The sequence below is a fragment of the Crocodylus siamensis genome, chromosome 3 (genome assembly GCF_052110815.1).
Source record: "Crocodylus siamensis isolate JL-2025a chromosome 3, ASM5211081v1, whole genome shotgun sequence".
NCBI lineage: Eukaryota > Metazoa > Chordata > Crocodylia > Crocodylidae > Crocodylus > Crocodylus siamensis.
Window position 1 is genome coordinate 108,997,265 of NC_143397.1, and position 23,933 is coordinate 109,021,197.

Below are 23,933 nucleotides of genomic sequence, written 5' to 3' on the forward strand. Positions count from 1 at the left end.
GTGGGGAAGGGAGCAAAAACTGTGGTGATCCGCCTGATGTCATACTGACACAGCTCCGTTGGCTTCAATAGACTTATTCTTGGTCAAAATTGGACCTCTCATTTGGCTAGGCAAAAACAGTGTCTCTAAGGCAGGGGTCAGCAACTTCCAAGGTAGACATTGTGGTTTTTTCGGCACTCTGGCCAAAAAATGTTGCCTACCCCTGCTCTAAGGTATACGAATCAGGAACACCTCAGCTGGCAAGAACTTAAGAGCCATTTAGCCTGCTATCACACAAGGCTGATATTTTCAAAGCTGCCTAAAATATTCAGACAGCTGATTTCCAGGCAAATTAAACACAAATCCATTAGTGCAGGTTTGAAGGTCTTAGACCCTGTCTAATCATCAGATCCTGGTTATTGTGCATAGGTCAGTAAAAAGAGGGCACATCTACACAAGACATTTACTGCAGTTGACTAATTAGCTATGCAGTAAATGTCTCGTGTCTACACATGCACCCCTATTAGGCTAAAGTAAATTAATTTACTCCACAGCAGCAATGCACACGTAAATGCTAGAGGAGGCTGGCTGGGGCATGAGGGTGCTTCAGTGTGGCGGCTGCCTCCTGGCTAGCCCCATGCTGAAGCACCCTTGTGTCTCAGCCAGCCCCTCTGCAGCACACTAAGACAGGGGGAGCAGCCACAGGCTGGCAGGCTAACCCCCGGGGTCCTCTGGTAGTTGGGGCTGCTTTGTCACAGCTCAGTGTGCTATGATTCTGGGTGCATATGCAGACACATGCCTGGCAGCAATCCTGGACACATGCTTCCAGCCCTAAGAAGTGTAAATGAAGGTTATGACAACCCACTCTCCTCCCCACCCCCATCTTATCTACAGAAATAGGGACAAGTTCAAGACAACTGCTGTAGGTAACTCTCTTCTCTTCTCCATTGAAGTAGTCTCTGTTGACAGCAGCCCCTTGTGCTATCAGGCTTTCAGAAGTCACTTATCCACACCCTTCATGCCAAGGGAGAAACCAGGTTCAAAGCTAACTGACACAGGTCCTGGAAATGGGACAGTTGAAAGGAAGCCTGCCTGCTGGGGTACTCCCATCTGAGAAGGCCAATTCAGAAACCTGAAAAAGAGATTTCTTCACCTTGAGAGAGTCTGCACTCTCACTCCTGATGCAGATCTGCTTACTCCACTATAACAGCGTTGCTTCCATAGCTGTGTTTCTGATTCACAGCAATATAGTGTCAGATGAGGGACAGGCCCTGGAGGGGACTAGTGAATTCTGTTCTCATTTACAGTGGTGTAGATCAGGAGTCACTCCTAAATTAAATCAAGGATAAAACCAGCGTAAAGTGAAATCAGAATTTGATTCCTTGTATCAACACTGCCCAAAAGCTCTCTTCTTCTTAGCTTCCCATTTCTGCTCTTGGACTGGATAGGTCAAAGTCAACATGACCCTTGCCATGCTGCAGGAGCAAAGGTGGCTTTGGTTTTCACACTTAATTATTCTCTCAGCTGGAACAGTGGGGGGAAGGCCAAACCAAAGCCCAATGCTGCCAGTATTGTACCCATAAAAGAAACTACATCTGACCACTTGAAAGCGGATAGACAAATGCAGACAGGCACAAAGGAATGCTTTGAAAGTGTCACTGAAGCCTTGCTGACATCCAGGGCAGACTTAGAAAACAGGCTATGCTTAAGGTTATGGCCAGTATTCAGACATGATATCTGGAGAGGCACGGCTGATTAAAATCTGCCAGAATAAAGTACAGTACTTCTAACAATACCTCCAAGGGTTTCTGAATCAGGTTCCTAAGGGTCCTCTTTTGATCAATTGCCACTATAATTTGATCAGATGGAGCTGGTCACTCCTTTCCCTATCAAAAAGAGAACTTTAAAAGCAGCATTCAACTTCGCTATGACACTGACTCCCTCCCTGGAATCTTAAATATGGAAAAAGCAGATTTTATTCCCCATTGAAGTAGCCCCTATTGACAGCAGTCACTTGCACTGGCAGGATTTCAGATTTAGGACCTCTGTCCATTGTCCTTATTGAAGATGCAGAGCCTGGACTAAGGGCCAAATTAGACAAAGGAGCCTCAACTGCACCTGCTTACATCAAAGCTGCATTTGATCTGAAGGGGCTTTATGCCATCTTTGCGTAACAAAGGACCTCATTTCATGTCCCACCTTAGAAGACCATCTCATGTCCAGTTCCTCAACATTCAGGAGAAAAGGGTGAGCAGACTGCTTTGATGGTCACAACATAATCAGATCTGATGTCACAAAGGACATAGTCCTTTCCATTTATCCACTGTGACCCAGCAGTGACAGGGTTAGAGGCTAGATAACTTAAAGTGTACACTACAGAGACTTAGAAAGTAAAAGGTGTGACTCCATTTAGACCCAGTACAGCATATTTCTCTAGCCCAATGACTATATTGTAGGCAGAAAAGCCCATGCTTCGTCGGAGGAAATACATTTTATTTCAGTAAAATAGCTGTTTCTGGGACAATCACCCCTGTCTAAAGCCTAGAGTAGCATTGGAAGACATGGATAAACAGAAGAAATAAATGACTGTGGCTGATCTGATTGTTAGAGGGAGATTTTCAAAAGTGCTGTGTTACGTAGGCTTCTGCAGTTAAAGATAAAGCTCCCATGATTTTTTTTTCTTCTAACGTGACCCACACTATACCTTGACACAGCTGACAGTTCTTCCAGATTGCAGGGGTGTTGGGACTAATTTCACTGTTTTCTTCAAGTGCTTTGTTTTGTATCAGTAAGATGCAAAGTAGTTCAGCTTTTATTAGCATGACTATTGCCAGGAGAGCTTTCTGAAAGAGCTTGGAGAGGGTGGGCCTGTGATTTGTTTGGCAAAAGATAAAACATTATTTGTATAAAGTGGGGGTGTTCAATTTGCCTGCCCTATTGGGTAAGTGGCAGTAACGCAGCAGTTAATATAGACATCACTCGCCCCTGCACCCCCCCACAACTGAAATGCACCCCCCTAATGGGTCTCCGTATTCCAGATTTCAGTGGTGGACCTCAGTCCCCACTTACCTTCACCCCTGAATTCCTGCCCCCCCAGGAGCCCCAAAAGACAGACGAAATGTCTCCATGGGCTGGATCTGACCTGCAGGTTGTGTCTGCAGGCAGAATAAGGGTGATTCTGTAACTAATTTGCTTGAGTTACAAGATCTGGGTTTGATTTTTGGCTCTGCTTCCTATGTGAATTGGAGCAAATGACCCCTCTGCATACCAGTTCTCAGTCTGTCGTCCACCCTTTGCTGGTCTTGTCTATTTAGACTGCAAACACTTTGAGATACAGATTGTGTGCCCCCCCGTGCCCCAACCCTCTGCCAGCCAGGGTTGCTTTGACCCAGGTCAACATCCCGCAGTCCCAGCCACACATGTAAACATGGCACCCGGGAGGAATAACTCCTTTATTATATGTGCCAAAGTTAATTTCACATGTATATGCATTCACTGTGTAGCCCTTCTTACTTTAGTCACTTGCACTCTCCCCAGAAATAACATCTTTTAAGCACTTGTGATTAGTGCTTCGAATGTACAATTAACCTTCCCTCTAAAGGGACTATAATTTCAGAACAACACAACCTAGTCTATAAAGTGATGATATATTCTGTAGGGAAGCAACAAAGAAATGACACGTTATGTAATTTTTCTGTTTGTGCTGCACATTTCTTGGCATTAACACATCTGCATCATTCCAGCAGGTGCACTTAAAAAAAGTCAATCTTTTTATTATGTAACAAAACAATCTGCATTATCTCTCTGGTATGTTGTTTTGCTTCTGTGTCACATCATTCTATGCCAGGCTGGGGCCTCTCTTCCCATCCTCAAGCAACATTTAAGTCTGGCCAATACGAAGAGACCAGCAGTCAACCTCTACTCCTTTACATTAGTCGTTAGACCAACAAAATGTAGCTCTATCTGTTCAGAAATCACAGAATATTTTTCACAGTATTCATGGGCATGCAGTGAGATCTGCATGTGAGAATCAAGCATATAAAAGAAGTTTTAACTGTATACAAGAAAAAGTCAAACACAGAGCATATATGTATGAGGAGATGAGTTGTTATACCTTTCCTACCTGAAGAAGAATAGTTTTCACAGTACTTCTTCCTGGTAGTTTTTTGTACATACGATACTCAGGGCTGAGGGCATTAAAATAAAAATAACATGCTGGCAGTTGTGGCATAGCTCTGACTGCACATAAGAACAAAAACAGACAGGACACATTCACATCCTTTGGGACTAAGTGACATATGGCAATGACATGCTTTACATCCTCTGAATCTGTATATACTTGTGCACACACACTGAACCATGTGTCCACATGTCTTACCCAAAGTGAATTGAATACATATTTTTCTAATGTGTTTCCCTATTCTTAGGCTTCTGTACAGACATCTGAAAAACAGTTTATGCTCTAAAGCAGGGGTGTCAAACATACGGCCTGCAGAGCCCCACCATCTGGCTCCTGGTACTGCCTCTGGATCTGATCAGACCCACACAGGACATGATGCACACTTCCGGTGTGGGGCCAGTCTGCCGGCTGGATTGGGCCCACAGACCCCCTCCATCTTCCCCAATCTACCTGATCTGGTGGCCACTCCAGCTGGTCTGGGACTCATCCTGCATCTGGCAGCTGCCCTGGGATGTGTGCTGCACATGGTGCCTACTCCAGCTGGTTTGGGACCTGTGCTGCACATGGCACTCGCAAGTGCCATGTGCAGCCTAGGTCCCAAATTGGCTGGAGGTGGCGCTGCATGTGGTGCTGTCCAGCTGGGATGGCCAGAGTGTGCAGCACCACTGCTGCTCTAGCCAGACTGCGCCACGTGGGGTGCTGATTCCAGCACTACGGGAACTGCACTATGCACAGAATGACTGGAGCAACTGCTCCAGGTATGCTGGAGAAGGAGGAGAGGGTCTGTAAGCTTGACCTGGCCTGTGGACCAGCCCCATGCTACTCATCTGGCCTACAAGGCTGTATCAGTTTGACACCCCTACTCCAAATCTTCACATTTTGTCCCCTCCTATATTTTATATTCTTAAAACTAAAACAAGACAAATGTTTGTTAATCCCCATATGACAAAGTGTCACATACATTCCTTATTCAAACCTAGCTAGAAGCTTTGTAAGAATCCAATAAGAAGCTACTGCAAAAACACATATTTGAACAGCAATATTCCATAAGAATCTAGAAGAGCTTTAGGATATTTTAATAATGCCTAATACTCAGTCCTTTTTAGTATTTAAAAAAAGTTCTCTTAAAAGCTTGTTAGGATGTAAACCTCATCTACTGAGCAATATAATTTGCTAATTTGCTATAATGAGACCAAAGACTAGAAAACCAGGAGCATGTTGGGGGAGGGGAGTTGGAACTGCGGGAGTCTAAGTAGTAAAGATTTTAAAATGCTGAACTACTGGACAGCTTCCTAAAATCAATCTTGAATCAAGATAAATAAAAAAAGATGAACAGGTATTTTAGACCTGATAGAGACCTGCTAATAGTCATTTGTAAAAGGAAGGCAAAGGGTTATTTTTCAAACAGTTATGGAGGGCAGTATGAGAAGTCTAAGAAAAAAAGGTGAATCAAGAACTGTGTGCACAACACTCAGCCCTTTGCAAAAGCAAAGTAGGAAAGAAAAACAATAAAATATTAACATGAAATCACTTTCTAAAAACTTAACACACAAAACCAAAAGGGTCTTGATTCCTGGAAAACAGTGTGAACAAAGGACGAAGGTAATATATATAGCCAGCAGTGCTCAGATTGAGACATCTCTGGAATAAAAATAATTTAAGATGTTATTTAAAAGAGGGAAGAAAAACACTGTGGGTAGATTTCAAGTAGGAGCTAGTCTTTGCATCTGTAGACACCAAACAGAGGGAAATCCTGGCCACAGACCTGATTAAGAATCAGTGAATATAACAAAAGCATCTAAAGGCACGACACAGACTTGTAGTGAGAGACAGTCTCTACCCCAAATAACTTCTAGTCTAGGTAGAAAAAGCAAGAAAGGAAAGCAGAGGCAGTAAATGACTTGCCTGAATCACATATCAAGTCAGAACCCAACTCTGATTCTAGTCTGTTGCATTAGCCATTGAACTGCACAACATCAGAAGGGGAGAAGCTAGAGGAAAGGACTAGATGCCTGAAGGGTGTTTATGCTGGAAAGCTTGAAAAGAACAATTTTCCAACTATTTAGTTGGTCTAATAAAAGATATCACATCTACCCAAAAAATCATGTCTGCCTGTGTCCTTAGACCAACATGGCTACAACCAACAACCCCAAATCCATAAACAATGTTGCAAATGGAAGCCCAGACAACTTGAGCATATGGCTAAAACAAAAAGCTCCAGAAGACACCCAGGTCCTGCACCTTCTAGGGCTTTAATAACCAGCTGTTCAAAGTTACCACTATAATATTCAAAACTTCACAACCAAAGCAAGAAAGGCATGAAATACTCAGGTCAACAAGAGGGCAGGACTCTGGTGAGGTGGGGTGGATGTGCTATTGCCCTCTAATGGCTGCTCTGTCTTGCCAAAGATTTTGGTGCACTTTTTGAACACTGATACCTTAAGCTTAATGATTCATATGCAACACCATTGCAATAAATACCATATGCCACATGCACCTTCTCCCCAAAGGCTATGGGAAAGAGGCTGCAGACATGCAGCTGCTCCAAACTGCAGCTCAATCCCCCAACCACCCTGCAACAGGCTAATGACCACCGTGTCAATCGATGGGTATGTCTCGCTGTCACGGAGTGGGGCCTGCGAGTGGCTGTGAGCCTGCTAGCGACCCCTGCCGTGTCAATTAGGCAATCCAGCACCCTCGACTCGCCCACCACATCTTTGATCTTAGGTTCAGTATGGGAGGCTGCCTACTTGCACCTATGACACCGCGCTGGTATTACCTCCGGTCCAAATGGGGTGCTCTCACCCCAGCCTTATGGGCAGTGCGTGCCTCCTACCTCCCCTTTAGCACGCCCCAAGCCTCGCAGCTGTTTCTGGACATTGTTCTGTCCTTGCCATCCAGCACCCTCTCCGGCGCCCCTTGGGCTCATCCTGCCCTGGTGCCCCTCTCTGGCACCCCTGGGCTTGTCACCCGCCTGGCGCCCCTGGGGCTTGTCATGCCCCGGCACCCGTCTCCGAACCGCCTGGGCCTATCGCGCTACTGGCACCCCTTTACCGGCGCCCCTGGGTTGGTCACATGCCTGTCGCCCCTTTACCAGCACCTCCAGGCCAGTTAAACAACCTGCACCCTGTTACCGGCGCCTCTGGGCCGCTGCTGCAACCTGCAGCCCGCTACCGGTGCCTCTGGGCTTGCCTTGCCCGGGCCTTGCCCCACTAGGCCTGTCTTGTGGTTCTACCGCCGCTCCTTGCCCTCTCTGGAGCCTCTCGCCCCCCTCCAGGGCCTTTGCCACACTTCCTGTGCTTCTCGCCCCTTATGGGGCCTATGCCACGCCTCTCATGCCCATTGCCCCACTCTGGGGCCTAGCTTCTCATCCACTGTGGGGTCTATGCCATGCCTCTGGCACCCGTTGCCCCACTCTGGGGCCTATGCAGCACTTCTGGCACCTGTTGCCCCACTCTGGGGCCTATGCCGCGCCTCTCAGGCGCAAACCGCTGTGCCCCACTGGCACTGCTTACTGTGCCCCCTGCTGGGCACCAGGAACCCCCAAGCTACTGGGGAGCCCCCGTGAGGCCTCCTCGCACCCCTACAGCCTCACCCGGTCCTCCGGGGGTAGTCATAACAAACCGTGAGCCACGCGGCTACAACACAAGCAAAAAGCCCACCGGCTTATAACACAAACCACACACAGCGCTGGCTCTCACTAATACCTTTCTCAGGGCTCTCCCTCTCCCCTCGCATCATTGCAGCGGTCAAACTGCCACCGTAGGCTCTGCTGCTCAGCTCTCCGCCGCAGAGCTCCTGCTCATGCAGTGGCCGGAGGGGAACTGCTCTCAGGCTCCAGCCTGAGCTGCTTATACAGGGCCCGGCCCTGCTCCCTTCCGGTTACATGACCTACTTGGTTGCCATAGCAACCAGCACCTGGGGCTGCCCTGCTGATTGACAGCAGCCCACCCTCTTTACTTAAGTCGCAGGACACCTCAGTGTCTCTGTGACACTCACCACCTTGGCTACTTTGTGCCAGGGCTACTTACCCACCACAACTTTTTGTTCAGTGAAGGTTACTTCTGGAGGTGATGTTCAGTAGTTCTTCTGTGCCCTGGTTGACTCTGCTAGGGCATCTTCTGTGGGGCTCCTTCTCCCCTATACCCCACCCATTTCCACTTGAGTCTTTGGATCAGCTTGGATGATGAAGCTAATGTGATGATGGGGTCCTCCCATCCTTTGCTGAGGCCTGGAACCAGGGACGGCTGCAGGAGGTCTGGCTGTGATCCTGTAGCCTTGGTAAAACTACAACCAAACAACAATTCAACCAAAATAGCTTGGATGTAGTGGCGGGCAGAGGAATGATGGCCCTTTGCTGAGTGCTTTCTTTCAGCATGTGGGGTTAGGCAGTGCTCCATGCAACTGTCTCCCATGGATGATCCACCCAAGGATGCCCCTTTTCTGAACCTGCTTCTGGGATTGTGTTCCACCTGGCCAGGTACTATAGTGTCATGGGGTGCATCCTTTTGTGCTTGTTTTCTGCTAATGCTTCTGCAAGTCCCCTGATGGGGCACTCTGGTTCTGTGAATGTTTGTTGGGGGGTGGAGGTGCAGCTAACAAGGTTCTATGCTGGCTTCTCCATTCCAGGGGCTTCAGCCATGCCCATTATGCCACCTTCTTCCAACCCCAGCTGACCTATGTGCTCCAGTGATGACTCCCATAGGTGCAGTGTGGCATAATAGGGTCACCGCTACCTGACTCACTGGCTGGAGAAATCCAGCTGGTGTTGAAGTAAGTACCTGGGTCCACCTGGGCAACTTGGGCTTTACCCCCTTTTCTGGGGATTTTTGCCCTGTGGGGAGTAATCAGCTCCCTGCCAGCTGAGGAATATGCCTCTGAGTACTCCCTTGGCACCCTGTTGGTGCCTTTAGCCTGCACTGTACCTTCTGGATTACTGGACCAGGCCATCCACACTGGGCCACTTCTGGCCACAGGGAGAACTTCCAGCTCTGTTGCCAGTGTTCCTTCCCGCCCTCCCCTTCCCCCCACAACTTCTCTCCCTGAGCTCTGCTTTTGGGCTTTTTTAAAGTCTGGAGCCTTTTGGTGCTGAACCAACCACTAGCGCACCTTTCAGCTGCATGGTGGCCAGCTTGCCCCCAGCCCAGCCATTAGGATGTCCGCATGCTGGTAAGTGAGTTTGGAGCCTGTCACACCCTCCCAGACTCAACAGCGAATGTCTGTTGGGTCTCGGGGAATGCTGTAACTCATGATGCTTTCTGCAAAGTGCCATGAGTTACATCAGAGAGCTGTATGGCTGTCAGCACCCTCAATGCTAACTGCCCCTCCCAAGGAGCTCCTGCCTTAGCAGGATAATAAGGATAATAATAATAAATACATCTGTATCTCCTCCACTGGGTGAAAACTTTTGATACAACTAAAAGCTATTCAAGTGTTTCAGAATTATATTACATTGCTTCATAATCTGCTGCAGCTCCATCATAGAATCATAGAATTGTAGAACAGAAGGGGACCTGTAGGATCATCAAATCTGGTCCCTTGCTGTGGGCAGGAAGTTACTGTGCTTAGACAAGGTCAGCAAGGTGCCTGTTCAGCCTCTTTTTGAACACTTCCAATGATGGTGACTGCACCACCTTTGATAGGAGTGTGTTCCAGGTTCTAGCGAGAGAAAAAGTTCTTCCTTACAGAGAAAAAGTTCTTCATTATGTGTAGCCTGAATTTGCCCTCTATAAGCTTATGTCTATTTGTCCTTGTCCTCCCTTGAGGTGCCCTCCTGAAGAGTTGCTCCCCCAGATCTTTGTGTTCTCTCCTGATGTACTTACATGTGGCTATCAGGGCACCTCTCAGCCTTCTCTTACTCAGCCTGAACAGGTCCAAGTCCCTGAGTCTCTCCTCACAGGGCTTATCCGCCAACTGAGGGGATAACAGCACGGATATTCCACACAATCTGTGTCTATAGTGTCATGCAATCCAGGACAGCAGTTTTACATTGACCCATTCCAGATTTCAAACAAGTAACACACGCTGCCTTTCAGCTTCCTGAAGGATTGCTTTACATGTGCAGGAGACAGTAGAGTGACTTAGGCAGGCCTTGGATAGACTAGACTGGAGAATTAATGCATATGCATCTGGTATCCATGAATTTCTTCACATAGTTCCATCTGTGTATTTCATCCTGGGCCTAAATGTGTGAACTCCGCACTTAGCACTGGGCTTCTCTGACAGGATACCAACTCCTGTCCTGAAAGTCGGTTGGGGATCTACACACTTGTTTCTAGAGTTTAATGCAGAACAGACAACTAGATTATTTAATCTGACTTCCTGCAGATTACAGGGTATTTCTTATCAGGGATCCTGATTTTCCATTCACCACAGACAAATGTGGATTTTCTCATTTTAAGGAGAAAAACAGGGGTTTTCTCTTTCAATGGAGAAAAATATGGGAAATGGCAGGTTTCCCCTAGCAAGCTGGTAGAGTTCCAGCCTTCAAGGGGCTGGGGGGAGAGTGAGAAAGTGACCAGGCAGGGGGCACCATGTGCATACGCATGTGCAAACATGCACGTGGCAGCCAGGAAGTGTGGAAAGCAGCTCCTGCAGCTCCTGCAGCTCCTTGCAGGTAAGTCTGAGAGTGGGGATTGAGGTCCTCATAGTGAGGGAGGGAGGGAGGAGGGGAGCTGGGTAGAGCTGGGGGCTGTGTGAGGCCTGGGGCTTGGAGCCCAGGGCCAGAATGCGGAGCTGCAGGGCCTGGGCAGGGAGTGGGACAAAGCCTTGGGTGGCTCATCTGGTAGGCAGTGGGAGGCTGGCTCCCTGCCACTATGCATGCCCCTGGGGGAGCATGGGGGGGCATATGCCCCCCAGATTTGTACATGTGGCGGGGAAGGGTGAGGGCCAGCTGCCCTGCTGCCGTCCTCCTGGGGCCATGACAAGGCACCCCATGCCTGCCTTGCAGCAGTGGGAATGGTCCCACAACTCTGCAAAGTAAAGTAACTTGTGTCTGGCAAAAATTCAGCTTCCAGAAAGGCAGCCCCTTTTCTTGATTCAAAGACATCAGGAAAGGGAGAAGCCACCACCTCTCTTGTCAATTTATCCTAAGATAAAATCACCCTCTCTTTGCAAAAAAAAGTTGAGCTTTGTTTGTAATAAGAACTTGCCTGGCTTTAGCTGCCAGGCATTGGTCCTTGTGTCTAAAAGAGCATTTTGGTATCCATGGTTTTTTCCCCTGTCAGGCTCTTTAATACCACTTATTTTTTGCATTAGGATAAAATCATTGATGGTCCCAGAAAGTCCACCCAGATTTGGCCAGGTTAGAAATTGGAATAATCACTTCCTGCACATGGTCCTTGGGTCCTGTTATTCAAATATATGATTATTCCATCTGCCCTGAAAATGTGACCACCCCATGGATACCCTCATACCCAACTCAGAGACTTTCTGGCCCTCACAAATTTCATCTCCCTTGAGCATACTTAAAAGACCTTGGTTGGATAATGTCCACCTGGGACACAGTAGTAGCAGCTGCCTCTTTAGCCCAGAGGAAGGAATGCTTGGTTAGAAGCCAGAAATAGACTGATATCTCTCAGCTTTTCTATTGACTGGCATTAATAATTCTGTGTGCTTGACAGCTCTTTTTCACAAGCAAGGCATAGTACTGCTACTGTCAGAGGCAGGGAAATATCATCCCTGTAGTAGGGTAACAGAGCTTGCACAAAGTTGCTTATAAGGGACCTGTATAATAGCCCTGGTTTTTTACTAGGACAGATTGTTGTCTCTGTCACTCAGATTGAATATGCCACACATACGTCCTTGGCTGTGCCCTAAGCTACTGTTCACTGCAAAGCCAGGATTAGGCCCCACAAATACTGATTCATATTCTTTTAATGTTGTCTTGCAACTAGCTGTGAAAGGCACTGGCAAAACATGTCACAATGTCCCATAAGTTAGTTCATGCAGGGGGTAACAACAGAGCACTGCTACTGTCAGTTATTCTTCCATCTCAAGTGGAAAGGTCTGGGGGTTAGATCTAAGGGCCCTGGGTTCAGACTCTGCTGCTGGCCAGACAGAGGTCAGTGTGGCTCTACATGACGGTTTTCTGTTTTCTTTATAAAAATAACCACAAGAAAACTATTTTTTCAAAAAACATCTGCAACAGAAGAGTGTTAATATTGCAAATGTCAGGTGCTCTTGTTAGGAAATGTCTGAAATAAGGCCATTCTATTCAGCTGCTTTTATGTATTCATTGGGGGAGGGCCTTTGATTTAATGATCATGTATTTTTTTAAAAATAGCCCAGCTTCATTTGTTGCACAAGAAGGACAGTGAATAAAGCTTGGGTTTGCAAGGAGAGAAAATACGTTTTTTATTTCATTAAAGCAAGAGAGCAGGGCCCAGAAACCTGAGTTTTGGTTTTGGTTTTGCTGCTCAGTTCCTATGTCCCATAGATCAGTCTGTTCCATAATACATGTCACTTCCTGTGTCAGACGGGATGTAATGCCTGCATACATGGTAGGAATGGGAGTTATGGTTTCAAGGGTAAGCTTAACTCTAGCCTCACTTTTGAATAGTTGACTTCTTCAATGTAGGGCTCATGTTTTTAGCCCCCTCATCAGCCCCAGTCCCCTCATCAGCCTCATAAAATCAAAACAAATGATGTAGGATTTGTTTTTCAAAAGCTGAAACAAAGCTGACTGTGTAAAAGCTGAAGAAAAGTGACATTAAGTACTTAGGATCAGAGCACAGGCTTCTTTTGCAACCAGAGCAGAAGACATGCATACTCCCAAACAAACGTGGAAGCAAGATAAAATGGAACAGGCATGTTGGAAAGGACAAGAGTCAATTTAAACTATAAAGGTATCATTAAGAAAGTGAAAACAGAGCTCATATGAAGGCAATAGAAAGGAACTTCAATTAGGGCCAGTGAAAAGAGAATCTGGAAACAGCCAAAGAAATGCAAAATAAATAAGGAAACTTGCAAGCAAATCAATGAGTTGGTTGGACTGAAAGAGATACAGTTAAAGAAGCAAACAAGCAATCGTGTGTAGTAGAGATACCTAAGCCAGAGCTAGTCTTTGCTGACCGTAAGGATGAGGTACTATCCTAGATTGTAATGTCAAAAAAATCAGTGATGTAGCAACCAGATCATTTGAATTGCAATAGGTCACCCATATGGTACTGTCCAAGGTGTTCAGGAGGACCAGGAATATGAAGCAGTAGAGCTGCTAACAAAAATACACAAATTTTTCTTGCAATTAGCTACCACATAAGGTGGTGGGAAATTCACATATCTTTAAAATAGCAAGCATGTGTGATGACCTTGGAAATTACAACATGTTTGCAGATATTAAAAAACAAAACAAAACAGAAATGGTGCTCTACTTGAAACTCTGCACGTTCCCATGCTCAGTCCAATGCATACTCAGAAGAAGCTATACATTACTTCAACCTGGCTCGGCAGTGCTGTAAAGATCTGGCGCTTTATTGGGGCTGTTTTGGCACTCTTATCTTATAGCTGATTGAATCAGCTTTAGATAAAAGTGCCAAAAATCCCACCGAAGTGCCCAATTTTACAGATGCTGCAGAGCCAAGCTGAAGTAATGTGCTGCTTCTTTCAGTAAAATGTGGGTTTGGTTTTTTTTAACGTCTGCAAGCAGCCTTAGATAGGAGCTCTAGAACATGTGAAATTATTAAACAGGCCTAGTTTCTGCAAAGAAAATACATACTGTTCCAGTCCGCTAGGCTCCTTAGAGCACAATAAATGACTGGAGAAAGATGAGCTGGTTGATTTATTTGGATTGTCAAAAGGATATTTGCTGTAACCACAGAGGAAAATCCTCCCCCCTTTTCTTTCCCCACAGCATACCATTATGCTCATAGAAAACATCTGTTTAGAGTGCTGCAATGTTCAAAATGAGCAGCCATAGCGTTGTGTTGTATTAAAAAAAAGCATGAAATTATCATTATTAATGTGCATTGCAGTGGAGCCTGGAGGCCCCCAGCCAGAGACAGTGTCATTACTGTTCCAGGCACTGTACACGCATAATAAGCAACTCCTAATCATTAATATTCCTACACACCACGTGCATATGAATACTTTGGTGAAGCTAGATTAAGCACATATATAAGAGCTTTGCAACATCAGGGTATGGGGATATGACTGCAATTAATGTAATACCATTGCATAAATCAAGGAAACATTCTTGCCTTGAATGCTGCATTCATTCGGGTCACCCTATCATTGGAAAAGGTTGCTCTGCTTAGAGACAGAGAAAAGAGCAATGGAAATTACTAGAAGGCTTTATTATTGGAAAGCCTTCCATATAGGTGGAAGTTTAAGACATTTTGATGGAGAAAAGGCAAGAGCAAGAGTGGGGGGGAGGGTGGAGAGAGAAAAGCAGAGGTTTACAAAATAACGTGTCCCAGAGAAGATGGGAGGTAAATAGGAGAAAATGTGCTTCTTTCCCTGTACAAAGAAGGCGAATCCACTGAAAGTAAAGATTAAAAATCTACGAGGAATTAAAAAGATTAGGAATGTAACCATCCTCCTCCTGCAACACACAATTTCACAGCATGGGACTCACCACAGCAAAGATTACGAAAGAAAGGGGTCTGGTGGGATTTTAAAAGGATTAGACATTTGCGTGGGGTCAGACGCCTATTTGTTACCATCTCCTATTGCAGCAGTTCAGAGCAGCTTCTTCTCAAGGGCAGCACGAAATACACAGAGAAACTACCTCGTCCACAGCTCTCCTCCTTTAATTGCAGTATCTCAGAGTGATAATGCTGACCCTGGTGAATTCAGTGGGAGTTTTGCAATTTGATTTCAATGGAGCCCGGCTCTCTCCCCTGGTCCTTTAATTGGCATGTGATTCACCACAGTCATAGCTCTGCCTTCTTTCCGCCGTTTGTGGCAGAAGATCTGGATAGGCAGCCTGGACCCTCTGAGCACAGAGGCTGCAGTTTGCTGCGGCCCTTATGAGCCCCACAAAGGGCAGGGAAATGGGGAGTCCTCACTACTTCCCACACTTCGCATCTGGCCAAGGGTCTGCCACAACCAGATCCATGGACAGTAAGAACATGTTCAGGCATCTACCATAGCACAGACCTAGCCACACACTTTCCACTCTCAAGCTTCCCACCATCAGGCAGCCCCTGTGTCTGGGATTGGGAAGCAAATGCCCTATAAGCATACGCATACTATTCTATAACTGCTTGAGGGGACCCCGAGTTATAGCCAAGACAGGGCAAACTTATCTTGAGGTGAAATACCAAATGACAGGGGCAGATATATTTCAGGGATAAAAATTTAATAACCAGGGCAAAACACGACCACAGGCCTGGGGTAGACAGAACAACAACAAAAAAAGTTCAACACCCGCTGCCTCCTAGCGCTTCACTCTCACCCCTGCCCAATGCTTACTTCTTTGTTCCTCACTGTCTCTGCAGTGAAACTACCTCTCATCCCTGGAGGTCTCGGCTTCCCTGCCCGCCTTAACAGCATGTCTTTGATCCACCGCTCCAGACTTCCTAGCTGCAATCCTCACGAGGCAGACTCTCTTTGTCTCTGCTCTCTGGGGCAGCACATCAGCAAGCTTCAGTGGTCCCCAGCAAGCTGTGTACTGGCAGACACTCACGCAGGCATATGCATACGCACTCTCCAGCTCCCCTGCTTCTATATAAAGTTCTCAGGAATGGCCCTTCCAGCACCATCCAGAGGGCCCAGCGCCATGAGCCAGGTCATACCTAGCTCCACTGCAATCCAGCCATTAACCCTTTTGCTGCCAGAACAAAGCCCATCCAAAAATACCACTTTCAGCAGGGAACATCCAAACAGTTCAACCACATAACCCTCACACTACCCATACAGGGGTTTCTTGTGTCTTCTTCTGAAAGAATAACTCCTGAGCATTGCCAGAGACAGGTTGCTGGGCTCAGAAAGGCCCCTGGTCTGAACCAGTAAGAAATCCTATGTCATATTAGCCCATGTAACTCCTCATTCGCCAGACTGACCAAAATTGCAAGTTCGCTGGTTATAAGAAACCTGCAGTTGTCTGAGTTTGCTGAGAGAAGTGATAGGGCCCCACAGTTTCCTGCTTGCACACTACTGCCTTAGACAGACCTAGTGCTTCGGCAGTGCCTTTCTGACAAAGCAAGCTAACTGTTCCTGGCCAGCTCACCCAGGTCAAGCTCTTCGGTTGCAGCACAATAGAAACAGGCAAATGGTACCTATAAGCGCACAGGGTTTTATGGAGCTGTGGAACATAGCATGAGCAAAGAGAAAGACACTCACTTTCTGTGATACTGCTTTCATAATCAGAATAAGAGCATCCAAAACCAAATGGACCTTCTGATCTGATCAGGCTGCCTAATTAACACCACTCTCTCTCTTTTTTTGCAAGTTTCTCAGCAGGGCGAGAGCCAGAGGCGCTTGTATAGAGAACTGCTGAAAAACTACAATCGCCTTGAAAGGCCTGTGGTGAATGACTCCCAGCCTCTTCTCGTGGAGCTACAATTGTCTCTGCTACAGATAATTGATGTGGTAAGTCAGCAGTGGTCCTGCTTTTGGGGGCAACATATTAATGTAACTAATTCATTTTCTGTTGCAAATAATGCTGGAACAGCATGCTTCCTCATACCCAGCCTGTTAAAGACAGGAAATTGAGAACGCGATGGGTTTGATCAGGCATTTTCCAGAACATCAACACATGGTTGTGTCACTTTGGAAAACCAAGCACCACTCTACATGCACAGATGTCTCCAATGCTATACATGAGTAGTAGGTTGATTAATTATGTAGCTTTTCAGTGCTTTCTACAGAAAAACACACTCTATATTAAAGAAATTAAAACCATGTGTTACTACAAATTATTTATCATACGGTGTTCTCAGAGGCAGTACAGCACAGCTTTAACTGTGGACCATGCGTTATACTGAGAGCTACTCTCAAGAACCTGTGCACTGTGCAGTCACATGGAGCAGCCTGGAGCCACCATATGAAAGGTCACAACGTCACTGGTTCAGAGGCAGCAGCACCAATCTATCCACCTGAATTGACACCAGGGGCAATGTTAGAGCAGTTCAAGCCTTGTGACTGCACAGAGCTCTGAGATGGCTGGGAGTCCCCATTGCACTGGAAGCTGCAAAACTGGCTAGCACCTGATAGGATAGTTGGAGCATGAGGAGACAGCAAACCCCTTGGGATACTTTATGGCACATTAGGTGACTTGAAAGCATTTAATCTATTATTCCCACTGGGGTAGAGGCATAGCTACCAGGTTTCTGTGCCCTGGGTGGTGGCAGCAGCAGAGCCAGCAGGAGCAGCCAGGCTGGCTGCAGCAGAGGTGGCAGCTGGGCTGGCTGTGGTGACAGCTGCCATGCTTGTTGTGCCCCATCTGAGTGAGTGCCAGGGGTGGTATCCTAGTCACCCACCCCTTGCTACATGAATGTCTTTGGGGTCTGGCACCTGGTAGTCCCCCTAAATGCCTGGGCATGTAGCCTAAGGATGTGATAGTTTATCTAACAGGGCAAAAAAAGCAAGAAGCTGCTGTCACTGAGTACTCAGTGGGTGTGTTTACATGAGATGCTTTATTGAGCATTAGACTAATCTACTGCACAGTGAAGTGTCACCATCTGCACATGAACAGCAATTACTGTTCATACAGGTACTAGAAATCAGCACATTAAATTAATGCACTGAAGTACACATATAGACACTGACCAGGAGCAAATTGCTCCTAGTCAGCTTAAGCAGCAGGGGCTACAGGGAGCAGGGACAGCGGGCAGCCAGGACAGTTCTCCCCTACCCTATGGAGACAGGACCAGTTTCCATGTCCCCTACAAGCCTGGGACTGGCACCTGGAGGAATCTGGAGCTCCCCCTGTCTGCTGGAATGGGGCAGAACAGGGAAGGAGAAGCCCTAGATTGAATTGCTCCTGTTGGGAGAAAATTTGCTCCTGATGGGCGCACATTCAGATGCATGTGGGGCCACAATTTAATACGCCTGAATTTTCTATGCAGAAGATTCAGGCACATTCATTGCATGTGTAGATGCACCCAATAATGCTTAACTTCGTTGCTGGGAACAAGCCATAAAGGATTTAACATCTTCAGACCTATTACCTAGGAAACCTCTCTCAGTCCATTCAGAAGTAGTAGCATATTTCTTATTAGTCCTTTTGGTCAAGCTACAGAGTTTGTTGGGTGGCTGGGAGCCCTTCCATAAGTGTGTGACATGGGCTTTGCCTGCCCTGATAGGCAGCAGTCCTTCTCACACACTCCCTGTTGTACTGGCTATGAACGACACATGCTCCCAGGGGCTGGGGGGCATGGCGGTGGCAGAAGCATGGTGGTGGTAAGTGGGAGCTCCTGCAGATGCCACCGGCGGTGTTGGCGGCGGGGTGGCGAGCAGTGTCCGTTCAGAAGTGCCTTTTTGTAGGGGGTGCACCACCATGCTCAGGGGGTGCACATGCACCCACATGCATGCCTTATGTGTTGCCCTGTTACTGGCCCTGTATCTGTCCCATAAGAGTTCACTGGCCACTCCCTTTGGACTGAACACCTGTTTGGCTCATGCAGATCCCTTTTCTAGGTTTATCCTCTCTCACTGGGCCACCTTGATCACTACGACACAGGCACAAGGCTCTGTTCTCCTGAAAGTCCTTTTTAAGCCTTTCTCTAGTTATTCCTCAGGGTGAGGGACCCTCCATTCACTCTCTGCTGCTTTCCTTCTGGTTCTCAGTTGCTATTTAGGTTTTCCATTGCTATTAGATGCTCCTGCACCAACATCTTAGCTAAGCTCAAGGAAATCACTCTGCAGTGTGTGTAACATAGGAAGTCCACCACTAGCCATTTTGCATTCTACTCCCTGTCCTTAATTAAAAACAAGCACAAAAGGAAAGAGAAGTAGTTGCAGGGGTGGAGGGGTGTTTCCTAGAAGAGTTCCTTTTGAGTTTTCTGTTCATATTTCATAGATTTCATAGACATTAGGGCTGGAAAGGACCTTGGGAGATCGAGTCCAGCCCCCTGCCCAAAGGGCAGGAAGTCAGCTGGGGTCATAGGATCCCAGCAACATAAGCATCCAATTTACTTTTGAAGGTGTTCAATGTAGGTGCTTGAACCACCTCCGCTGGCAGACTGTTCCAGACCTTGGGGGCTCGGACAGTAAAGAAATTCTTCCTTATGTCCAGCCTGAAACGGTCTTGCAGGAGTTTGTGACCGTTCGACCTCATCATCCCTTGGGGCGCTCTGGTGAACAGACGTTCCCCCAGATCCTGGTGGTCACCCCTGATAAACTTATAGGTGGCCATCAGATCACCCCTGAGCCTGCGCTTTTCCAGGCTAAAGAGTCCCATGGCTCTCAGCCTGTCATCGTAAGATCTGTTTTCCTGACCTCTGATCATGCGCGTGGCTCTTTTCTGGACTCTCTCAAGCTTCTCCACATCCTTTTTGAATTGTGGAGCCCAAAACTGGACGCAGTACTCCAGCTGCGGCCTCACCAAGGCTGAGTACAAGGGGAGAATGACGTCCCGGGATTTGCTCGAGAAGCATCTATGGATGCACGCCAGCATTTTGGTCGCTTTACTAGCCGCAGCATCGCATTGCAGGCTCATGTTCATCTTGTGGTCAATGATGACCCCCAAGTCTTTTTCTTCTGTAGTGCTAACCAACGTAGCACTGCCGAGCCTATAAGGGTGCTGCAGGTTTTTCCTCCCAAGGTGGAGAACCTTGCATTTTTCGGTGTTAAACACCATGAGGTTCTCGTCTGCCCATTTGCTGAGCTTGTCCAGGTCAGCCTGGATCACCCGCCTATCTTCTGGTGTGGATGCTTTGCCCCAAAGTTTGGTGTCATCGGCGAATGTGGCCAGTCCACTCCTGACTCCAATGTCCACATCGTTAATGAAGATGTTGAACAGTATGGGTCCCAGGACAGAGCCTTGAGGGACCCCACTGGTCACAGGGCACCATGATGAGTGACTGCCATTCATGTAGTAATAACCCTGCCCTTTATTAATCTTTCCTTCTGTGCTTCTTGCCTGCTGCAATAGCAAAGTAGTATAGATGGGGAAGGAAAAGTAGTATAACTAGGGATGGATGAGAGATAATTAATACTGGGTACCAACTTAGGAGGGGTGCTGTAACTACCCCACACTGGTGTAGAGTCTGGGCTCTGACTGACTGCTAGGCTCTCCAAAACAGTCTCTGCCTGCTGCTTTTTTAAGAGCAACAGCCTAGGTGTGCAAAGCATGTGGGAGCAGCAGCAGCAGCAGCAGATGCTCAGCCAGGGACTGTTTTAGATTTCCTGGCATGGGAAACACTGCTGTACTGTGCCCCTTCATCCCCTGCCACTGCCTTTGCTCTTGGAATCTGCATGCTGCTCCCCTTCTCAGAATCTGCATGCCACCCCCACAGAGCATGGGTTCCTAACCTATTCATGCTGTGGACCAGCAAACTGCAGACCTGAAATGACTGTGGACTGGAAGTGACTGTGGACAGACAAACTGTGGACCAGAAATGGCTGTGGACCAGGAAACTGCAGGCCAGCAGTGACTGGCATACTGCGAGCTTGCAACCAACCCTTTTTTATGCTCCGTATAAAAAGTATTGGCTGCCAGTTTGCAGTATGCTGGTCACTTCTGGACTTCCAGTCCAGCAGCCAACCCTCCTGCGGACTGGCAGCCACCCCTTCATGGCCTGGTACTGGGATGTGGCCTGGGGGTTGGGAACCCCTTTCCTAGAGGATTTGCCCCAGGTGCCAACTCTGGTTATTATGCCACTGGGAAGAATGACTTATGGAACTGGGAGTAGTTGAGGGCCTTCAACTCACCCCAAAATAGAGGTTTACACATACCCAGAAGACCACACAAAGTTACATCTCATACAGAGGCAGAATTAGCTTAGTGCCCCTTTGCTCATAAGCCAAACACATAGCAAGGACTGGCTGTGGCACTTAGATTATGGGAGACATGTATCACTTCAGTTTCCTCCATGATGGTACATCAGAGCATCCCATATACCCTCTTTTAATTGTCACCTGGAGATGCAGCCATGGTGAGCCTTCCAGGGACTTAGTCTCCACATAGGCTTCAATCTGGCATACAGCAGTTGCCAGGTTTCCTACTACCCACCAATTAAATCCCTCCATCAAGAATGCTTCAATTACTCCATCCTACCATTTACTTGCTGCATGGTCTCCAAGGAAAACACCTGCCTTGTGAATCCCTGTTATGGAAAGAGCTGGTGCTGAACCAGAATGGCTTCGCATATCAGAACCTGAGATACATGATCTTGATAGTTCCACTCACTGAGAAGATGGTCCACTGTATTTGGTATAAGCAGGAGCCCAAGGAATGGTCATTCTGTCTGGAGGTAGCAGACCCCATATAGGAAGGGGTAAAATCTTCCAACAAGCTGGGCGCATCTACACGTGACTGTATGGTGCCTTTGTTACTGTGCTGTCATTTAGTACTTCCTTTTGGAAGTACCAGCCCATCCTGTGCAGTGCCAGCTGCACATGCTTATTTTTGGCTACTATGTTACCAGAGCAATGCACTATAATGAGGGAATATATTGCTATGCTGACATAGTGGCAGCATCACAGTTTTGCCAATGGATGCTACAGCACCATAGCGCATCACCACAGTGCCATCGTGTCTTGTGTAGATGCACCTGCTGACACCTGAAAACAACAGCTTTTCTCCATTCAAGTACTGACCATTTTATCAAGCATTATACTAGGGCTGACCTCCTTTCTGCCCAAAATCCCTGCTCTGCAGTATCATGACCAAAGTCCCCGTGGAGTTGGCTCAATGGTAAGTGGGAGAACAAGCATGTACATTTCTTGTATAGGATTCCAAAACTCTTTTGTCCTTGCACACAGCAAGACTGGAATGCCCACACTGTAGAGAGATTTGGCTCAGGTTGAGTTGGAGATTTGATCAGCAGCAAGTTTTGGCATAAAATAATCCAAGGCAAAATCCTTTCTTTACTCCCAGGAGGTTTTCAATACAAACAAGCTCTAGGAATAATCTTTTGCCCCCACTCTTCCGTTATCAGTATTATAGAACACAGACAACCTCTCCTCCCTTCCTCCATCCCATATAACTTGTAGTGTTTATCTTGCTTTCTTCCTGCACCAATCTACAACACCCTTCAAGACAAGGTGTAACAGGCTGTCTCTGTCCTCTTCAAGAGGTACTGCAGTTCCAATGCACCTGTCCAAAGAAAGATAAAACCTGGGAGAGACGAGCAATGAGTTTAGATTTCCAAGCACTTCCTAGAGAGGATATTCAAGCTCTAGCACAGGTGGAACCAGCATATTTTGGCTCCCTCTGAAAGGGTTTCAAGGAGACAGTGGTCAACCAGAATGCACCAGACTGACTAGGAAGGCTTACCTGTTTCTTCTAAAAGAGGAATGCAGAGAAGTCTTTGGGTGCAGTTGGATAGGAGACAAAGTTTCAGATCCTAGAATCCTAGAATCAATGAGTCGGAAGGGATTTAGACAGATCATCAACTCTGACCCCCTGCCATGGGCAGAAATGAGCACTGGGGGTGGGAGAGGTCATAAGACCCCAGCCAGGTGCCTATCCAGTTTCCTCTTGAATATTTCCAGGGAAGGTGAGAGCACCACTGCTCTGGGAAGCCTATTCCAGGCTCTGGCCACCCTTACCGTGAAGTAGTTCTTCCTAATATCTAACCTAAACCTATCCTCCCTCAGCTTGTGGCCATTGGTCCTGGTGACTCCAAGGGGGGCCCTGGTGAACAGACTTTCCCTGAGTCCCTGTTGGTGGCCCCTGATAAGGTTGTAGCCAGCCACAAGATCCCGCCCCCCCCAGTCTCCTCTTGCAGAGACTGAAGAGATTCAGGTCCCTCAGCTTCTTCTCATACCCTCAGCCATACCAGTGGCCCTCCTCTGGACCCTCTCCAGGTTCTCCATGTCCCTCTTGAAGTGTGGTGCCCAGAACTGGACACAGTACCCCATCTACGGCCTGACCAGCGCTGCATAGAGGGGGAGCAAGACCTCTCTGGGCCTGTTAGTGATGTCCCTGTTGAGGTATGACAGGGTGCGGTTGGCTCTGCCTATTGCTTCATCGCACTGGCAACTCATATTCATCTTGGAGTCAATCCTGACTCAAGATCCCTCTCTGCCTCTGTGCTGCCAAGAGGGTCAGCCCCTAACCTATAACCATCATGCTGGTTCCCTCTCCCCAGGTGCAGCACCCTGCACTTGTCCTTGTTGAACTGCATCCTGTTCGGATCCGCCCACTTCTCTAACCTATCCAGGTCTGCCTAATACAACACACCAAGTTGGGCCAGGACCTGGCAATCCAACTGAAGTTTCAATTAAAACATGCAACAAATTATTTATGATGTTTAAAAAAATACAGGCAGACAGGTAGCCTGTTTTGAGTTATATCACTGTAGCTAAAACATCTTGTTATGAGATACCTTGCTTCTGGTAAACTGTGATACCTTCTTTGTTACAGTCATCATTTTAATACACTAGCCAGAGGGGTTTGGGGCTTTCTAACAGCCTAAAAAATGGACACTATAATTTTCAGAATGATTAATTTAATCCTGTAGCCTAAAGATTATATGGGGAGGGGCATGGGGAGAGCTACAAAACATAAAGACTTCTGTGGAAAAACCATTTTTAAATGCTTCAATGAAAACCTTTCTTTAGGCAGAGGGCAGCCCTTTAAGCCCTTCATCTCCATTATGTCATGCTTTGTGTTCTAGTGAATTTAATTTCTATAACCCTTCAGAGTGAAGCAAATAGGAAAGAC

General features: G+C 47.1%; 1 protein-coding gene across 1 annotated transcript in view; it reads left to right on the plus strand.

The window, feature by feature from the left end:
* The window catches only part of LOC149868647 (neuronal acetylcholine receptor subunit alpha-7-like), a 170,114-nt gene that overhangs the window by 11,348 nt on the left and 134,833 nt on the right, over positions 1-23,933 (plus strand). The window contains exon 2 of the mRNA XM_090037257.1: positions 16,551-16,690. Coding sequence (XP_089893383.1) covers positions 16,551-16,690 — 140 coding nt within the window. The remainder of the gene's footprint in view (positions 1-16,550; positions 16,691-23,933) is intronic.